The 19,032-nt window shown below is 46.2% G+C and overlaps 2 protein-coding genes across 2 annotated transcripts in view; both read left to right on the top strand.

The window, feature by feature from the left end:
- Nucleotides 1-2,762, top strand: part of slc2a8 (solute carrier family 2 member 8) — a 15,965-nt gene extending 13,203 nt beyond the window's left edge. The window contains exons 9-11 of the mRNA XM_008419511.3: nt 1-101; nt 168-313; nt 1,005-2,762. The exon at nt 1-101 is cut by the window's left edge and continues 34 nt beyond it. Coding sequence (XP_008417733.2) covers nt 1-101; nt 168-313; nt 1,005-1,151 — 394 coding nt within the window. The 3' untranslated portion in view covers nt 1,152-2,762. The remainder of the gene's footprint in view (nt 102-167; nt 314-1,004) is intronic.
- Nucleotides 2,763-3,893: 1,131 nt separating this feature from the next.
- Nucleotides 3,894-19,032, top strand: hira (histone cell cycle regulator a). Its single transcript, XM_008419510.3, has 25 exons — nt 3,894-4,243; nt 6,018-6,080; nt 6,256-6,366; nt 6,987-7,077; nt 7,152-7,246; nt 7,322-7,417; nt 7,719-7,879; nt 9,634-9,801; nt 10,370-10,483; nt 10,560-10,630; nt 11,310-11,415; nt 11,663-11,890; nt 11,962-12,047; nt 12,735-12,935; nt 13,021-13,164; nt 13,240-13,456; nt 13,749-13,859; nt 14,460-14,608; nt 14,680-14,841; nt 14,979-15,037; nt 16,087-16,192; nt 16,273-16,395; nt 16,471-16,634; nt 17,528-17,616; nt 17,985-19,032. Exons 1-25 carry the CDS (start codon nt 4,207-4,209, stop codon nt 18,099-18,101), a joined length of 3,069 nt encoding a protein of 1,022 aa, XP_008417732.1. The 5' UTR covers nt 3,894-4,206; the 3' UTR covers nt 18,102-19,032.

Here is a 19,032-nt window from a genome sequence, read left to right on the forward strand (position 1 = left end):
CGTCTACTTCTACTTGACGCCCAAAGTTCCCGGCGGAGCGCCGGCGCCCCACGCTGACCTCACCTGGCTGGCTCTGGCCAGCATGGCCGTCTTCATCGCAGGTGAGTTCAGGTTCACGTCAGCAGGAGGGTTTGAAGGAGGACGTTGGTAACGCGTGTCGTTTTCAGGCTTTGCCGTCGGCTGGGGTCCCATCCCGTGGCTGATCATGTCGGAGGTCATTCCCGTCAGAGTGAGGGGGTTTGCTGGAGCCGCCGTGGTGCTCAGTAACTGGGGCATGGCCTTCGTCATCACCAAAACCTTCCAGGACATGATGGTGGGTCAACCAGGGGAATCAAGGCTTCCTGCATGTTAGGAATACAGTTAGTTAACTTAGTTTGGTAGATTCAGATCAGATTCTCTCATTTTCTACACATTTTTTAAATATATTTTCTAGTATTTGCATTTTTTAAATGTTTATTGTTTTATTTTATGGACTTTTAACGCATTTTTTTACTGTCTGCTTATTTTTTCAAGATTTTAATGTTTTTTATTATTTTTGTTTATTTATTATGCTTTCAATTATTTTTATTTGTCTTTATTTATTTAGTTTTGTTTTCATTTAATTTATTTTCATTCTTTTAATATTTAATATTTTATTTTTAAAATATTTTTGTCTGTCGTTTTTATTTTTATGCATTTAATATTTTTAAATTGTTATTGTCTTTATCTTTTATTCATTTATTTTTATGCACTTGATGTATTTACTTTTATTTATTTAGTGTTTTTAATTATTTTTAGTCTCTTTAATCTAATTTTAATGCTATTTTTTAAATTATTTTTTATTTCTTTACTCTTTATTTACTTGTTATGCTTTATATATATATATATGTATATATATATATATTTGTTTATTTATGTTTAAATATTTTAATAACATCCCAGAGGTGTTGATGTGAGCGAACTGATTAGCCTGCAGTTCATTCACAGCCTCTTTGTTTCTAATCCGTTTCTGCTTCTCCTCCCAGAACCTCTTAACCAGCGCCGGGACGTTCTGGCTCTTCGCCTGCATGTGTGGCCTCAACATCATCTTCACCGTCGTCTTCGTCCCGGAAACCAAAGGCAAGACGCTGGAGCAGATCGAAGCCATTTTCAGAGGGACGTCAGGTCCCTGAATTCCTCCCTCGTCGGACCTCAGCAGCCTGAACAGACTGTTAAAAGTGGGCATTCAGAAAATATCCTCCAAGAACATGAAGCTAACTCAAAAAAAGTTCCATATTTGCCTTTACGGCAGAAAACAGGTGAATATTTTAAGTGATTCTTGTCTGTTTTGTGAAAACTGAACTGTATTTTATTAGTGAGGTGCAACGAAACTGGCCAACAGAGATGATGATGATGATGATGATGATGATGATGATGATGATGATGATGATGATGATGATGATGAGTTAGACATGTTGGCTCCTGAAAAATAACCGTAATCTGACGTCAGAAAGCTGTGAGGCGCCTGTTGCTCTTCGCTGCCCCCTGCAGGCCACAGAGCGCAAAAGCTTCACTACGGCAAAAAGATGTGTGTGAAGTTTCTGTCTGTGTGCGTTTCCACACAGGGGTTTTAATATTCTACCACTTATATATATTTAAAAAAAAAGGGTATAATCTGATAATAGATGAAAAAAGCTGATTTTTGCTGTTAAGTTGATAAAATCTTTATTTAACGCTTCCAACAAAACATTTACATGAACTAAAACTTTTCCCCTTTCTGAGTTTTTATGCTGCTTTTTGCTACACTTTTGTTATGATTTTCAGTTTGCTGATTTAAGCTCAGTGTTAGGAAAAACACGAGCCGTAATCAGAACAAAAAACTTAAAAATCCTCCACATGTTCCTCAGTTTACACTAGAAACACTATGTAAAGTTTAACGGAGTGCTGGGTTTTACCCGACTGCGTTGGTATTTGGATGTCATACGTAGTTTTTAAATATTCACAGTGAACGTTTGGGAGTTTTTAAATTTGATTTCACCACAAAATGTTCAGGTTTGTGTCATGATCGATTTTGAGCCTTTTAAATATTCAGAAACTATTTTAGTTAAGCTAATTTCATGGTTGTAGTTTTATTTTATGTAAAATTTGTGCGTCAAAGTGCACAAATGCTCAAATTCACCAACAGTATGAATTATTCTCCACAGCTGCAGCTGAAGGGACGTTTTTAACAGATTTAACACATAAATCACAGCAGACACAATAACTTTCGATTTTAATTTCCACAAGGTTCTGCTGCAGTTGGATCCGTAATAAGACTTAAAACTTTTGCACGCTTGAGGTTTGGTTTCTATCTGTCTGACAAAAATGCTGAATCGCCGTAGCAACCAGACGCAGCATTTTCTGATCCTCTGGTTCGCTGCGGTTTCTTTATTCCTATATGAATCCATTATCAAGCTTGTGTGTTTTGCTCTTCCTTTGAAATATCTGCTGAATTTTTAAATTTTTTAAAAAAATCTGGAGTCATCTTTGATGATCCTTCAGAAAGTGAAGCGGAACGGGACTTTCTGACACCACTTCCTGTTTTCGCTTGGCTTGATGTCAAGAATGGCGTCTTGTTGCTGTAATATTTTGCAGAGGAAATAACGTTATAAAGGTAGAAGGAGGTGAATAATGCTTCATGGAGTTCATGTTTACACTAACTGCATTTTTACTCAAAAAGCTGACATCTGTTATCTGTAACAACTTCATGTTTGTACCGGTTTTTTATTCTTATGGTTGTGTAGATTAAATGTTTTTAAAATGGATGCCTTGTGCTGATTTGACCTGGGAACAATTTTCCTTTGTTTCTTCACAGTTTGTATTTTTTGCTGATTCATCTTATTCTTTGGTACAAAAAAATGGTCTGTTTTGTAAAGTCACAATGATCCTGGTTGAATCTTTGAAAAAATAAAACTTGTGATTCTTTTTTTGTAGTTTGTGTTGCAGAAATTGTTAATTTTCTCATCAAAAATGTAATTTGTGACTTTAAAGATAAACATAAAATCAAACCCAGTGAGACAAAAACACACGCAATTAGTAATAATTGAAGAAGAATTGAGTTCAACTTTTCAAAATAAAAATCTCATTCAGTTGCCGTAACACTGGGTTTCCTCACAACAGTAATTTTCCCATCAATCAAAGCAGAAAGTTTCCAATTAGATCCAGATTCTGACAAATTATTAAAAAGTTTTTGAAGGAGTCTAAACAGGACTTCTTCACTTTGATGAGCAAACACTTCAAATTTATATTTTTAATTTGATTTTGTACCGTTTACCTGGAAATTAAAAAAATTAAATTAATGATAATCACATGTTTATCATCGTGTGATTTTAAAGTAAGACAAGTATTTAATAAAATCAAGCATAATGGCAAAAATAGATAACATGTTAATTTCATTCCATTGCTTCTGTGGGATCCTTAACAATTAGCTTAACAAGTAATTAAATAGGTAAAAGTTTGCTACTTTTATTTGGATATTTTGTACCTCATATATTTATGAGATAAAAAAAATACAACTTGACTGCAGTGCATAAAAAGTACTTCTTACAATCAAATACATTAAAGCTAAATAAAAACAATTATTTTATTGTATAACAAATAAAGTACAATAAACAGAAAGTGTGTTTAATATACGTGTATATTCTATGAGAACATCTATTCCAATGTTTAACAATTAATTTGTATTAAAAGCTGCATTCCGCGCTTGCGCACTTGCTCTTATTTTAATATTTCAAAATAAAAGCCTCACCTTCATCACCCTGACGACCGCTTTGTCTTACTTTTTATATTTAAAAAAAAAAAAGAAGAAACATTCTAAAAACATAGCTAATAAAAGCATGATGACGATTATTATTTTTTAAATTTTGTTTTAATTTTAATCGAGAAGCATTGTAGGTGCACGAGCTCCTTCCTGTGCGCGGTTAAATGTAACGGAAACGGTCCCGAAGCGCCTGCTGGTGTCACCCGGTTTATGTTCCGGCGCGCTGCTGGCTGTCAGCCTGCCCGCTGCTCGGCTCTGATAGCCGGGGATGCTGCTTGCCGCGCCGCGGACAGAGATGGAGTTCAACCGCAGAAACAGCGGAGTGACGGACGGAGTTTGAAACAAAGGCAGGGCGGTTGGCTTTAGTTCACCGCCTGAACTCACCGATCGGGGGGCTTTTCCCCCATTTTTTATACCGATAACAGAGAAATCAAAAAGTCCCGGTGAAGATGAAGCTGCTGAAGCCGAGCTGGGTGAGCCACAACGGTAAGCTGCTTGTGCAGGAATCTGTTGGACCAAGTTGTGCTTTTGTTGTCGGAGGGGGGGGAACTAGTTGAGGAGGTATGCTGGTGGTCCTAACTTGTTTTTCATTAACTCACTTTCCTGTTCTCAAATATTCCCGAATATGGGATAAAAACATCCCATAGTTTTTATTTCAGGACTCGTATTCTCTCAGTTGAATAGATTTAAATTAGCTAACACAGCTAGCTGGTTAGCCCCCCGATTAGCCCCGACGCCAAACGACCCAAAAATAATTATCTACATCCACAGCTAATATGTCAAACTGGACATTTTGTTAAATATCTTTCCCGCTTGGAGTGACATTTTCTCAAACTGCTGACAGTTTCCAGGGTGAGCTGGAGGAAGCGTCCAGCTGCTGTTACTTTGGAAAGTTAACCGCTGAGGGAACGGCCTGAACGCCGGGCTGCGGCTGCAGGTACCGGGTTAAACTGAACACCTAGGCAGGGCTGTTTCCAGCCACACGATCCCAGATCACATCCTCAGTCTCTGCAGCTCATAACTGATATTTACATCAGCTTAAAAGATGCAGAAACTTGATTTTTCCACATAACTGTTGACGCTCCAAACAGTTGAACTGTTGTGCTACAGTTTTTTCCCTCTTACTGTCTGAATTCATGTCCTGTTGTGTTTTTGCTGTCAGTAAGATATTAAACTAAATAAGGATTATAAATATAAACACTGTTCCTCTCATTAGTGTATTTAAGGTTGTTATGATTGTGCAGTTGGTCACACAGTAGTTTGAATTTGAGTTATGTCTCTTCCCAACATCTCAGGGTTTTAAATGCAGAAAAAGTTCTTCTTTGCTGCACTGTTTTTTTGCTGTTTGAAATAATTTTCACAAATTGTCAAGCCACGAGAATCTCATAACCATTTACGTTCTTGATGTGTCGTAACTTTTAGCTCTATCACTTTCCAGTGTGATTTCTCTGAGTAAAACTTTAGGGTTTGCTTTAGTTATGTAAATGTAGTATTTCTGCTATCGTGTCGTCAGAAACGCCGAGGTGTTGAGGTTTGAATCTGACTCCATCATCATCCTGTGTGCTGGTCCAGATGTTCAGCAGCTGGACATGAACTCAAACGTCCATTTTGGTTTGAAAACACCTGAAAATTCTGATGGAATGTAAAACTTTCACATTTATGCAGGATAATTGCAGACAGAATAATGTGACGACCAGATGCAGGAACATCATGTTTCTACATCTAACCTGTATTTACTCTGCTCCTCTGTTCCACCTGTTCTGTCATTTAAATACTTTTAACACTCGGCACATTCCAGGGGTCATTGCTGTCCTGCAGCTCCAGCTTAAACATCCTGGAAAATTACCAGCAGCTGAATGGATAAAACCACTCATTTCTACTCCATTTTTATCCATTTCTGTTAGCATTATTAGAGAAAACTAAACGCTGACAGGGTTCTTCAGGTTACAGCTGAGTAAATGTGCATTACAACAAACTAAAGTGCTGAGTTAAAGACTCACGATTCAGAGACGGAGTCGACCCAGAAGGTTCACCAGGAGCAGATTTCTTTCCCAGAAAGTCCTAGACTGCACAGCAGAGGAGGAACCGGTTTCAGCTCGTCGCCGTTCTGTGGAAAATCACGCAATAACTGGGAAATTTCCATTAGGACGAACCTCTGGGATGCTCTTCTGGTGCTGCCTGAGTTTGTGCTTCAGGTTTTAACTGTGAATTAAAGATGATTTGAGTGAAATATTAACATGTTGGCGTTTGTGTTTTTCAGGCAAACCCATCTTTTCAGTCGATATTCATCCGGATGGGACGAAATTTGCAACAGGTGGACAAGGTGAGGCGTCGTCCTGCGCTCCATTCTGACGTGGAAATGTCCTTTCTGATAACTGCAGTCATTTTAATCGGCTCAAATGAAAAAATTCAAAGTAAATATTGTTGAATGATGCGTTTCCAGAGTGAAACTGGAAACTCCTGAAGGAAATCACTGATTTCAACGTTTGTTTTTGCAGGGGAGGATTCTGGGAAGGTGATGATCTGGAACATGGCGCCTGTCCTCAGGGAGGAAGACGAGAAGAATGAGAATATTCCCAAAATGCTCTGTCAGATGGACAATCACTTAGGTAAACAACCGAGCCTCAGCTCTGTTTGTAGTCTTAGATGCATTTTAGATTTGTTTATACCGAACTTTAACGGTTCTGATGTCCTTCAATGAAAACTTAAATCAGAAGCATAAAAATAACCACATAAAACAGTTTATGTAAAACTCAGAACTGAAATGTGCTGCAGGTCGTTTCCAGGACTGAATGGAAATAATCCATGGTGCATCATCTCTGTGTTTATCAGAAATGCTCTGATCAAACTGGAGCATGAAGATATTGGTCAAGATATTGATTAGTTCACTGATCCAGTTTGAATTCAGGTTTCAGGCATCAAACTAAATGGACGTCTAAATATTAAAACTTTCAGTTTGTTATTTAAAGTGTAACTAACGTCCCGGCCTCTGACAAACGTTAAACAATCCAAAGTGGGCGGAGCCAAGAGCCACCGAGGGGCGTGGCCAAATGTGGAGACCAATGTTGCTAGCTTAGCAACTTTGTTGCTATATTCAGCAACATTCCAGGCTCTTTGGCAACTTTTAGTCGGAAAAGGCAACTAGTGACACATCTGGTGACTTTATTCTGTTATTAGAGAATTTTAAACCTGGAGTGAATCGGTGTGTGTGTGTGTGTTTCCTCTGCAGCCTGTGTGAACTGCGTGCGCTGGTCCAACAACGGGCTGTACCTGGCTTCAGGAGGAGACGACAAGCTGGTGATGGTGTGGAAGAGAGCGGCGTACGTCCACAAACCGCCGCCGTGTTTCTCAGAAACGGTCCGTTCTGTCTGAGACTCCATGTTTGTCTCCGCAGGCTGATCGGGCCGAGCACGGTGTTCGGCTCCAGCAGCAAGCTGGCCAACGTGGAGCAGTGGAGGTGTGTGACCATCCTGAGGAACCACACCGGAGGTACGCCGCCGCCGCTGGCCGCCGCCATGTTGGATCCGTCTGCTGCTGGTGCTCAGTGATCTGCTGTGTTTGCAGATGTGATGGACGTGGCGTGGTCGCCTCACGACGTGTGGCTGGCTTCCTGCAGCGTCGACAACACCATCGTCATCTGGAACGCTCGCAAGTTCCCAGGTGGGAGAAAACTCAAATCTGAAAACTCTGACTGCAGGAAGAACCGATAAATCAGGAGGAATCCAAGTGAATCGCAGAACAACTCTATGGTTCTGTGAACGAATGTGAATCCGATCCCTTTGATTGTTCTAGTTGGTCAAATTCAGCAGTGCATGAACCTGTTTCCAGTTCCAAGGCAGCCTGGTCTGTAAAAGGTCACGGTTTCTGACCCAGAGGTCGCGCTGGACTTTTTGTTTTCCACCATTTTTGACTGATGGGGTCAAATAATGGTCTGTAATATAAATGTCCACTGTTTCCTCAGAGATGGTGACCTGCCTGCGCGGCCACACAGGGCTGGTGAAAGGCTTGACCTGGGACCCGGTGGGGAAGTACATCGCCTCGCAGGCCGACGACCACAGCCTGAAGGTGTGGAGGACGGTGGACTGGCAGATGGAGGCGAACATCACCAAACCCTTCAACGAGGTGAAGAGCTGCTGCTGCTGGAGCTGCTGCAGCTGCTGCTGCTGGAGCTGCTGCTGCTGTAGTTGCAGCTGCTGCTGCTGGAGCTGCTGCTGCTGTAGTTGCAGCTGCTGCTGCTGCTGTAGTTGCAGCTGCTGCTGCTGTAGTTGCAGCTGCTGCTGCTGCTGTAGTTGCAGCTGCTGCAGCTGCTGGAGCTGCTGCTGCTGTAGTTGCAGCTGCTGCAGCTGCTGGAGCTGCTGCTGCTGTAGTTGCAGCTGCTGCTGCTGCTGGAGCTGCTGCTGCTGTAGTTGCAGCTGCTGCTGGAGCTGCTGCTGCTGTAGTTGCAGCTGCTGCTGCTGCTGCTGTAGGTGCTGCTGCTGCTGTAGTTGCAGCTGCTGCTGTAGTTGCTGCTGCTGCTGCTGGAGCTGCTGCTGCTGTAGTTGCAGCTGCTGCTGCTGGAGCTGCTGCTGCTGTAGTTGCAGCTGCTGCTGCTGGAGCTGCTGCTGCTGTAGTTGCAGCTGCTGCTGCTGTAGTTGCTGCTGCTGCTGCTGCTGCTGTAGTTGCTGCTGCTGCTGCTGTAGCTGCTGCTGCTGTAGTTGCAGCTGCTGCTGCTGCTGTAGTTGCAGCTGCTGCTGCTGCTGTAGTTGCTGCTGCTGCTGCTGCTGTAGTTGCTGCTGCTGCTGCTGTAGTTGCTGCTGCTGCTGCTGTAGTTGCTGCTGCTGCTGCTGCTGCTGCTGTAGTTGCTGCTGCTGCTGCTGCTGCTGCTGTAGTTGCAGCTGCTGCTGCTGCTGTAGTTGCTGCTGCTGCTGCTGCTGTAGTTGCTGCTGCTGCTGCTGTAGTTGCAGCTGCTGCTGCTGCTGTAGTTGCAGCTGCTGCTGCTGCTGTAGTTGCTGCTGCTGCTGCTGCTGCTGTAGTTGCTGCTGCTGCTGCTGCTGCTGTAGTTGCAGCTGCTGCTGCTGCTGTAGTTGCTGCTGCTGCTGCTGCTGCTGTAGTTGCTGCAGCTGCTGCTGCTGCTGTAGTTGCTGCTGCTGCTGCTGTAGGAGCTGCTGCTGCTGTAGTTGCAGCTGCTGCAGCTGCTCACTAAACTATCCAACATCAACAGCGCTGAGCTGAAGCTAACCACCCAGATCAAACTACCGTGTCTTCAGGACTTCAAGTCAAACTTTTTTAGGATTTGTCTGGACCTTTAACTGAGGCTGAAGTTTGAACTCTGCAGTTTATAACGACATGGGGACCATATGAGCCACAGTTTGTTCACAAAACATGATTTATTTTGAGGCTGAAATGATTAATCGAGTATTGAAATGATCAATTAGTCGCCTGGATAAACAGACAAATAAACCATTGGCTAAAAGAAAAACACAGTCAGAGCTGCACTTCAACCAAAACTGTTCAGAAAAATAAACATTTAGTATTTAAGATAAAAATAAAAATCCTTCAGTCTGTAAATCTGCTCTAGTCAAACATCAAGTGGCATTTTTAACTTGACCAAATTCAAATTATGTAAAAATATCTATTAAATTCTTTCTGCCATCCAATTATTAATCAATAATTTACACATCAGCCCTATGCTGTGCAGAAAGGCCTGAGTTGCTAGGCAACCAATGAATGAGTGAGTTAGTTGATTCCACCAACACTGCAGTTCAGTCAATATTCTAATTATTGAATGTTTTATCAAATGTCTGTTGCGATACATATTTTTATTGATTTATCATCCAGCTCCGTCTTTCAGCGTTTTCTTTTCTTTTGACTGAGGTTTTTGTGAACTCTTGTTGCAGTGCGGCGGGACGACCCACGTCCTGCGCCTGTCCTGGTCTCCGGACGGCCAGTACCTGGTGTCGGCCCACGCCATGAACAACTCGGGCCCCACCGCCCAGATCGTGGAGCGCGACGGCTGGAAGACCAACATGGACTTTGTGGGCCACCGTAAAGCCGTCACCGTGGTGGTAAGGAGGCTCCGCGACGCGTCCGGCCCGGTTTTTACCGTCCGGCCCGGGTTTTACCGTCCGGCCCGGGTTTTACCGTCCGGCCCGGGTTTTACCGTCCGGCCCGGGTTTTACCGTCCGGCCCGGGTTTTACCGTCCGGCCTGGGTTTTACCGTCCGGCCCGGGTTTTTACCGTCCGGCCCGGGTTTTTACCGTCCGGCCCGGGTTTTTACCGTCCGGCCCGGGTTTTACCGTCCGGCCCGGGTTTTACCGTCCGCCCGGTTTTACCGTCCGGCCCGGGTTTTTACCGTCCGGCCCGGGTTTTGCCGTCCGGCCCGGGTTTTACCGTCCGGCCCGGGTTTTTACCGTCCGGCCCGGGTTTTTACCGTCCGGCCCGGTTTTTACCGTCCGGCCCGGGTTTTGCCGTCCGGCCCGGGTTTTACCGTCCGGCCCGGGTTTTACCGTCCGGCCCGGGTTTTTACCGTCCGGCCCGGGTTTTACCGTCCGGCCCGGGTTTTACCGTCCGGCCTGGGTTTTACCCGGGCCTTGTCAGTGCCACCCACTTGACGCGGTTCTGTTGGTTTTGCAGAAATTCAACCCAAAGATCTTCAAGAAGAAGCAGAAGAACGGCAGCTCTCCGAAGCCCAGCTGTCCGTACTGCTGCTGCGCCGTGGGCAGCAAAGACCGCTCGCTGTCCGTCTGGGTCGGTCCCGCTCAGCCGCTCACACCAACCAGAACCAGAACCAGCCCGTTTCCTAACGCATCCCTTCTCTCCTCAGCTCACCTCACTGAAGCGCCCTCTGGTGGTCATCCATGACCTGTTCGATAAATCCATCATGGACATTTCCTGGTGAGAATTTGACAAACTCATCCTTGAAAGTCCTTGAATTTCATTGAAGGTTAATTCAAGGTTTGGAAAGTGCTTACTGTTCAGATGCACAGTTTTGTAGTAAAGCGCAACCTAACGTTTGATTAAAAACCTAAATTTGAAACATGATCTCCAGTTGAAACCAGAAGTTTTCTTACAAAAAGAGTTTTATTTTTTCTTGCCGTCTGAAATTAAATCAGACTAAAGTTTTTTTACATTAATCATGATCAAAATGATTTCTGTTTGCTAAATGTCAGAAAATGCAAAAGAACATTTTTTTGTAACATGATTTGTTTGGATTGTTTTTATGTAATTAATATTAATTATTCCTGCACTGCAAAAACACAAAATCTTACCAAACATTTTAGTTTAGTTTCCAGTGCAAATGTCTTGAAACAAGACAAAACTAACTTTAACGTAACTTTAAGAAGATGCAGCGTCTTGTTTTCTGTTGACTGATTATTTCACTTAAAACAATATTATATTATTTTAGTGTAGAATGTGAAACGCGTGACTTTATCAATAACAGTAATAAATGACGCCATGTAATAGTGAATCTTATTTGTTTAGTTTTTTTCTCTCCACAGTTTTAAATGCTTGAGTTTTGCAGTGTTGGAGGTTTACGGACCCGGTCTGAAGCTAACTCTGAGGTGTTTGTTAGGACGCTGACCGGTCTGGGGATGCTGGTGTGCTCCATGGACGGCACCGTGGCCTACCTGGACTTCTCCCTGGACGAGCTGGGAGACCCTCTGAGTGAGGAGGAGAAGGTAAGACCCGTCCCAGCGGCAGCCGTCTGCTCTTAATCTTCAAATTGATCATTTCTGATCCGGTGTGAAAAGCACCAGCAGCTCCAACCAGTAAAACTGCTGAGTTTCTGCCACATAAACACAAATTATTTTTAAAATAAAACATCCAAACAGCTGATTTGGATCCGTTCAACATCTGAGCAGATCAAAACGTCCGACGTGAGTTTCAGTCTTTTAGTTTCCCTGAACCCGTCCGTCTGTCTGTCAGAACACCATCCACCAGAACATCTACGGGAAGAGCCTGGCCATCACCAGCACCGAGGTCCAGCTGTCCACCACCATCATCGAGAACCCAGAGATACTCAAGTACCAGCAGGAGCGCCAGAACACGGCCCAGAACAACGCCGGCGCGGCGGCCGCCGCCGCCGGGCCCGAAGCCGCCGCCCCCAAGGTCAACAGCGTGATGAACGGCGAGTCTCTGGAGGACATCCGGAAGGTGAGCCCAGTCGGGACAAACGGACCGGACCAGCTGGAAGGTTCTGGTTCTGATGGGTCTCCGTGTTGCAGAACCTCCTGAAGAAGCAGGTGGAGACGAGAACGGCGGACGGGAGGAGACGGATCACGCCGCTGTGCATCGCTCAGCTGGACACGGGGTGAGGAGACCAGCAGATGGGAGGTCAGCTGCCTTAAAGGGCCAGCGTCACGTAGAGTCGACTCTGAGCTTCACGTCACGTTGGTCAGAAACTGACCCAACTGTTGCTTTGGCTCCAGAGCTGCACCGACTGCAGCTCTGTGGCCGATCTTTAAAAGCCTGATTTTGGCTAAAACCAAATTTTTTTGTTTGTTTGTTTGAATCTTTGCTAAATGTAGCAAGAAAGTTGCTGAGTCGGCAACAGCAGGGAGACTTGATGACTGCAGACATGACCTGGCGGGTCGCGTGTCGGTCAGACCGCCGTCACGGCCTCCTCATATGGTGCCTCCACTGACCAGCTGCTTCATTTCTCTGATTATTTTACTGAAAACAGCTGAAAAATTAAAAGAAAGTTTTGGGTTTTTGAGAATATTTGAAGCTTCATAACAGATTTCTGAGCGTAAACATCAAGTCCATGTAGTTTGACATTGTTCCTGTTGTACCCGAGTTAAAAAAGAGTTTCCTGGTTGTAGTTGATTGTTTAAACTTCAGAACAAGCAGCTGGTTTAAGAAAAGTCTTCATGCACACAAATGTAGACCTTAAATAAAGCACTGATGTTATTTGGTGCTGCTGAACGGAGGATTAAAGGCAGAATCACATAAAAACCTGTCTGGTTTGTCAGACTGAGTCCGTCCCGTTTCTCTTTAGGGATTTCTCCCCGGCGCTCTTCAACAGCGCCCCCATCCTGCCCTCCGGCTCCTCCTTGTCCAATCAGATCGCGCCGCAGCTCAACTCCGACTCCAGCCCGGGTCAGCCGTCGTCTCTGGGCGCCCGGCCCAACCAGGACGGCCTGCTCACTTCGCCGCCTGCCGCCGGTGTCGCTAAAGCCCTGGAGGACGACAAGGACGGGTCCGTCCGGCCGGCCGCTGGGGTTCTGGTCCGGGTCCGGCCCCCAGCAGGTCGGCCGCTCACCCTTCTTCTTCTCTGGTTTCAGGCTGAAGTCCGGCCTGCTGCTCACCTCGGCCTCCAAGATCGAGCCGATGAAAGCGCTGGACTCCCGCTTCACAGAGAGGTCAAAGGCCACGCCGGGGATCCCGTCGGCCATCTCGTCCACGGCCGGACTCGCCCCTCTGGAGAGGTGAGCGACCCTGGGAACGAACGGATCCTGAAACCGCGTCGGGAACCCGTCTCACCCGCTCTGTCCGTCCAACAGGCCGAAGGACGCCGTCTCCATCCTGAAGGACGCCAAAGCCAAAGAGGATACCAGCAGCGACAGCGAAGACAAGATGGCCGCCATCAACAAGAACCTGGCGTTCGCCAAGAGGAAACCCGAGCTGCTGCTGGACGGAGGAGAGGTGGTGGAGAAGAGGAAGAAGGGACGGCCCAGGAAGGACAAGATGGCCGCCTCCGTCCCTCAGCCCTTCACCCAGGTAAGGATGCAGCTTCTATGAAACACATGGTTTTACATATTTATTAAAACTCGCCAGAAACGACAAAATCTATGCTAACGGTAGCATAGCATAGAGAGACGGAGGGACTGACAGCACTAAGCCCCGCCTCCTGGCTCTGATTGGTTGTTTCTCTTTAGTGCTGTTATTTTGTTATTTTTATTCTCTGTCTTATTGAACTGTCAGAACATGGTGGCAGCTTCAACAAGTTGCATTCTGCAGGTTTAAACCTGTCGTCGTAACCTGCCCTCTGTGTTTGACCTTTGACCCCCAGATAACTCCTCTTCCTCCGGAGCGCGAGCCGGGCAGAGCTGCAGCTCCTCCCCCTGCGGCTGCCGTTCTGCGGCTGCCGACGCCGAGTCTGCAGAAAACCTTCAGCCTGCAGGTTCGTTTGAAATCCACCATCAAAGTTCAGCGTTTTTAGATCCCAGAGAAAAAATTCCTGCTTAGAATGAAAACATCCACGATTAACGAGATATTTAGGTAATAATGGGAGGTTTTACTTTATTTGGCTCCGATTGGTGATAAATGGGTTAATAATTAAACTATTTTTAAATTCAGGTTATTAAAAACTGCAGCAATTTTTGGTCTTTAAAAGCATCAAAGTTGTTTTTTGTTTTTTTTTACCTATTTTAGGTTTAATAAGTGATGAAGGTTTTTGGATAATCTAATTTGTCCCTATTTTTCTGATGGATTCAAAGCTGCAAATTTCATCTCCTTTCTTTGTTTTGGTCTAAAGGTATTTGTTTAAATAAAGATATATTTATTTTTATGATTTTCAAAGTTGAAGAACATAAAAATAAATGTCGGACCTCAGCAGAAGAAAACCATAAAAACACGACTGAAACCTGCAGGGTTTTAATGTAACGTCCATCTTTGTTTAAAGCCGTTCTCCAGCAGGCAGTTTAAAGGTGTGTGTGTGTGTGTGTGTGTGTGTGTGTGTGTGTGTGTGTGTGTGTGTGTGTGTGTGTGTGTGTTCGTTCAGGTAAGCATGGATCCGTCTGTGTTCCTGGAGGTGGAGAACGACGTGTCGGTGGTTGCCGGGTCGAAGCTCAGCCAGCTGCGTTGCTCCAGGGACGGGCGGGACTGGAACACGCTGCTGCCCAGCTCGGTGCTGGCCGCCGCGGGGAGCAGGTAGGGGGCGCTGTTGGCCCTCGGCTGAGAGAACCAAGTCGACGCGCTGAACGTTTCCTTCTCTCCTCCAGCGACGTCCTCGCCGTCGCCTGTGACGACAGGATGCTGTCGGTGTTTTCCTGCTCCGGGCGACGCCTCCTCCCCGCCATCCAGCTGGCCACGCCCGTCTCCGCCCTGCATTGCTCCGCCCACTTCGTCATGGTGCTGACCGCCGGGGCCACGCTGTCTGTCTGGTCAGCGCCGCACACTGAGACACTTCTACTGACGTTTGATTAGCTGCTTTCCTCACGAAGAGCAGGAAGTGGATGGAAACTGAAAGTGTGTGTGTGTGTGTGTGTGTGTGTGTGTGTGTGTGTGTGTGTGTGTGCAGGGACGCGCAGCGGCAGAAGGCTCTGGTGAAGAACGAATCTCTGCAGACCATTTTCTCTGGTGAGTAAATGTTTTTCTTCTCTCTTCTAACAGAAATTATAAAATATATATTTTTTAAAAAGTGTCTTTTATGTCGATCATCCGTCTCTGATTTGTACGGCAGTATCGGTGCTAGACTATGAGAATTTGTTTTGTCCAGTGACAAAAATAAAGTCATAATATTAGCAAATAAAAACACAATTTTGCCAGAAAAAAAACGTCTTAAAGTTACGAGAAAAAAGTTTTAAATTAGGGAAAAAAAGTTAATTTATCAGGAACTGAGTGGAGCAGAATTATAATTATCCTTAGAGCTGATCTGACAGCAGAAGATGCTCAACGCTCCTGTTTACTTTTGTTATTTTTCATGTCGGAGCTCCAACAAATTTACAACTTTATTCTATTAATATTACAACTTTGGTAATTAGAAATAACTGAACCTCATTCTGGCAGCAACAGGGCTTCACAGAGTCCAAACTGAAAACGTGCTGTCAAACAAGATGGCCGCCATCACTCTGGGCGTGGTGACATCACTCTGGGCGTGGTGACATCACTCTGGGCGTGATGGTGACATCACTCTGGGCGTGGTGACATCACTCTGGGCGTGGTGACATCACTCTGGGCGTGATGGTGACATCACTCTGGGCGTGGTGACATCACTCTGGGCGTGATGGTGACATCACTCTGGGCGTGATGGTGACATCACTCTGGGCGCGGTGACATCACTCTGGGCGTGGTGACATCACTCTGGGCGTGGTGACATCACTCTGGGCGTGATGGTGACATCACTCTGGGCGTGATGGTGACATCACTCTGGGCGTGATGGTGACATCACTCTGGGCGTGATGGTGACATCACTCTGAATTATGGAAACCCAACGAGTTCATTGGTGGAAATTTTTAATCTCCATTAACCAAAAGTTCAGTGTCTGAATAAAGTCGATGTTTAGTTCTGATTGTCCTGATGAGACGTCCTCTGATGGACGTCCACGTGTCCATCAGGACGTCCACGTGTCCATCAGGACGTCTCCCTTAGTGATTTCTGACTGAATGTCTTCCTCTTTGTGTCCACAGGCGCTGAGACGACGGTGTCCCTGTCCCTGCTGACCCAGCAGGGCGTCCCGATCATCGGACTGTCCAACGGGAAGTCCTTCTGCTTCAGCCTGTCTCTGGAGACATGGTGAGACCCGGACCGGACCGGACCGGACCGGACCGGCTGACCCGGTAAATCCCCGGTTAATGACGCTGCGTCTCCTGCAGGACGCTGATCGCGGACAAAGGAGACTCTCTGGTCCAGTGCGCCGACTTCAGGAGCTGCCTCCCGTCGCAGGACGCCGCCGCGTCGTCGGGGCCGCTGGCCGTCGTTCAGGGACGCAACCTGAAGTAGGTCTTCCTGTCTAAGCTCCGCCTCCCGGCCGCGGCGTCCATCCAGGCTAACGCTTCCTGTCCCCCCCGCAGCGCCGGGCGGCTGGCGTCCCGCCTGTCCTCCACGCCGCATCACCTGCAGCAGAGCATGACGCTGGCCTTCCTGGAGAACCAGCTGGCGTCGGCGCTGACGCTGCAGTCGGCGCAGGAGTACCGCTACTGGCTGCTCATCTACGCCCGCTTCCTGGTCAACGAAGGTACCGAGCGCCACCGCCGGGTTCTGTTCGCTCTGACCCGAGGCTGAGCAAACGGAACCAACACTTTCTCTGTTCGACCGTCCAACGGGTCGCCGTGTTCATTAGCTTTACCTCTGACCAACCAGAACCTTCAGCCTCCGTCAGCTTGTTTGAGCTTCGATCCGTTTTTCTCACCTTTGTTGCTTTTTATTGTTTAGATCAGGAAATGATGAGATTTTCAGTATTTAAAGAGGACATGAAGTTAAGAATGTAGTAAATATATTTGATCAAAACAGGAAGAAGATGCTGAATATATATGCTGGTAGCAGGCTGGTAAAAGACGTTAGCTGACCTTTGACCTGTACATGTTAGCTGACCTTTGACCTGTACATGTTAGCTGACCTTTGACCTGTACATGTTAGCTGACCTTTGACCTGTACATGTTAGCTGACCTTTGACCTGTACATGTTAGCTGACCTTTGACCTGTACATGTTAGCTGACCTTTGACCTGTACATGTTAGCTGACCTTTGACCTGTACATGTTAGCTGACCTGTACATGTTAGCTGACCTTTGACCTGTACATGTTAGCTGACCTGCTGACCTGTACATGTTAGCTGACCTTTGACCTGTACATGTTAGCTGACCTGTACATGTTAGCTGACCTTTGACCTGTACATGTTAGCTGACCTGCTGACCTGTACATGTTAGCTGACCTTTGACCTGTACATGTTAGCTGACCTGCTGACCTGTACATGTTAGCTGACCTGTACATGTTAGCTGACCTTTGACCTGACGGGTGACAGGAAGTGACCAGAGTGGAAACTCCAGCTGGAGTCGGGGAGCAGAGAGACGTTTATGAATTTCTTACAGATTATTAACCTGACAGATTATTATTCCTTCTCCTCCGTCCAGGTTCTGAGCACCGGCTCCGGGAACTCTGTAAAGAACTTCTGGGTCCGGTCCACAAATCTGCTGCTTCATCCTGGCAGCCAGCAACTTTGGTAGCAGAACTTTATTTTCCGTTTTTACCTGTTTAGTCAGAAATGTGACTGAATAACTGCTGGAGGCTCCAGGCAGCCAATCAGGTTTGGCCATCGGATGAATTTATCCGCCATCAGCGATTGGCTGGTTTGAAGAGCAAACTTTGGTTGTACGTCATTTAAGATTTGGAGTGTGATGCTGACAGCTTAACGGCTAAAACCGATGCTAGTCATCGTTAGCTAGCGGCTCTTAGCAGGAAGCTAAGGGCGGGGTCTTAGGCGGGTGTCCAGCATGTGTACGGTGTGAATTTATTTCATATTTTCGTCTGCAGGAGAGCAGAAACGTGATGGCTCTGTGTCCGTGTCTCTTCCTGTGTCGCTGTTTTTAGGGTCTGCACAAACGCGAGCTGCTGCGGGAGGTTCTGCCCGTCATCGGAGAGAATCTGCGCTTCCAGAGACTTTTCACAGAGTACCAGGACCAGCTGGAGCTGCTCCGCACCAAATAACACCCGGCCCGACCCGGACACACGCACACTAACACACACGCAGACCGGACCCGCTCAGGTCTGGTCCTGCTCGGCCCGGTTTGGCCTGGAGCCGCTGGGAGTCAGAACCGAGGGGTTTTCTGGGAGGGGGGTTTCTTCAAACATGTCTGCCTCTGTTTGGACTCTGGACCCCTTCAGAACCCACCGGGCCCCTTCAGAACCTCTTCAGAACCCACCATTTTGCTTCTTTCTCCCTTTGATTTTGGCTCCATTTTTGTCTTTTTTCTGTTTTCTTTCCCTCCGACCCGATCCGGGATTTTCAATCATGAATTTCATGAGTTGTTTCCATGGAAACGGTGAGCGAATGGTCAGATCCGGCTCCTCAGAACCGGGGAAGAACCCTGGGCGGAGCAGCTCAGCGAGTTCTCCTGCTGTCCGGTCTTTGTGGGTTCACAGGAAGCACTTAATGAAGGTTTTTAGGACCGAATCAGAACCGGAACCGTCTGGACGTCGTGTTTTTAGAAAACATTCATTTCCTGCTGGAATCGATTTAAAATCAGGAAGTTGAAATGTTGTCAAGGTCATAATGTTCATGGTAAAGGAAGCGGGAACTGCTGCCGATCTGGGAAATCATCCAACCAAGCGGAGAAGTTTTAATTCTGCAGCCATCAGATGATGCAGTTTGACTTTCTGCCAGCAGGAGGCAGCAGCGGCCTCAGTGTGTCGCAGTGAAAACGTTCCCCCTCCATGTGGGCCCACCGGTCCGTCTGTACAGAATTTAACTGGTTTCGCTCTCCTGCTTCTTTTTTTTTTTGTGTTTTCAAATGTTTGTAAAAGTTTTTCTAATTGTGTTTTTGTTTGTTTTTTTCATTTTATATGAAAAAAAAAATTGGAAGAAATTTTGTTTTGGAGCAAAAATTGAGATTAAAAGTGGAACTGATGCGTTTGTTAA

This window comes from Poecilia reticulata, chromosome 9 (assembly GCF_904066995.2).
Source record: "Poecilia reticulata chromosome 9, P_reticulata-male-v2, whole genome shotgun sequence".
In the NCBI taxonomy this organism is placed as follows: domain Eukaryota; kingdom Metazoa; phylum Chordata; class Actinopteri; order Cyprinodontiformes; family Poeciliidae; genus Poecilia; species Poecilia reticulata.

Excerpts from the sequence above, each read along its gene's own strand:
- hira (XM_008419510.3), top strand. The coding sequence starts at position 4,207 with ATGAAGCTGCTGAAGCCGAGCTGGGTGAGCCACAACG. Across the intron at positions 6,367-6,986 it reads TCAGATGGACAATCACTTAG|CCTGTGTGAACTGCGTGCGC; the intron begins GTAAACAACCGA and ends TTTCCTCTGCAG. Across the intron at positions 14,609-14,679 it reads CTGGCCGCCGCGGGGAGCAG|CGACGTCCTCGCCGTCGCCT; the intron begins GTAGGGGGCGCT and ends TCTCTCCTCCAG.